At 35.1% G+C, this 810-nt stretch overlaps 1 protein-coding gene across 1 annotated transcript in view; it reads left to right on the forward strand.

The window, feature by feature from the left end:
* The window catches only part of LOC104777209 (protein LUTEIN DEFICIENT 5, chloroplastic-like), a 3,867-nt gene continuing 3,479 nt past the window's right edge, over positions 423-810 (forward strand). The window contains exon 1 of the mRNA XM_010501422.2: positions 423-804. Coding sequence (XP_010499724.1) covers positions 572-804 — 233 coding nt within the window. The 5' untranslated portion in view covers positions 423-571. The remainder of the gene's footprint in view (positions 805-810) is intronic.

Here is an 810-nt window from a genome sequence, read left to right on the forward strand (position 1 = left end):
AAAAAAAAAAAAAAAAAAAAAAAAAAAGAGCTTTAGAGCTTCAGCTAACTTTTTAAAAAGTTTGAAGATTTTGTATTTACAAATCTGAGAGGAACTGAGAGAAGCAGCACTTTATAAATTGGTTTCCAATTTTTGTTTTTCGAAATTAGAGAGAGACCAGAGAATTTTACATTTGTAGAAGAAGAAGACGATGAAGAAGAAGTAGAACAAAGCTACAAGCCAAAAACCCGGTTCGATTCAATCTCAAATAATAATATTAGGTCCGGTTTAGTTTGTAGCGTAACCGGCTCGATTTAAGATATGAAATTTGTTTGTTGTCGTCTTTTTGTGGTTCGCAGGTGCGTGTTATTATTGTGTGTTAACGACGTGTTTAAGGAAACTAATCAAAATAAAATCTCTGGAGTTAGAGAGACTTAGTACAGCTCTTAATAAAAGAGATAATGCGTATACGTTAGTAAAATGTACACGTGTCACTTCTTCTTCTTCTTCTTCTGAAACTTCACACACTGAGAAAATTTCGAATTTTGTTTTCATGGTTTTGAGTTCTGTGTGATTTGAGGTTTTTTTTTTTATGGCTATGGCGTTTCCTCTATCGTATAATCCAATCACCGTTAAACCAGTAACGTACTCTCGGAGATCGAACTTTGTAGTTGTCTCTTCTTCGGGTTCTAATGGAAGAGATCCTTGTGAGGAGAGTTCAGTTCCTAATGGTGGTAAAAGCATCGATAAGCTTCAAGAAGAGAAGCGTCGTGCTGAGTTATCTGCTAGGATTGCTTCTGGAGCTTTCACTGTTCAAAAATCTAGGTGAAA

This window comes from Camelina sativa, chromosome 3 (genome assembly GCF_000633955.1).
Source record: "Camelina sativa cultivar DH55 chromosome 3, Cs, whole genome shotgun sequence".
In the NCBI taxonomy this organism is placed as follows: Eukaryota; Viridiplantae; Streptophyta; class Magnoliopsida; order Brassicales; family Brassicaceae; genus Camelina; species Camelina sativa.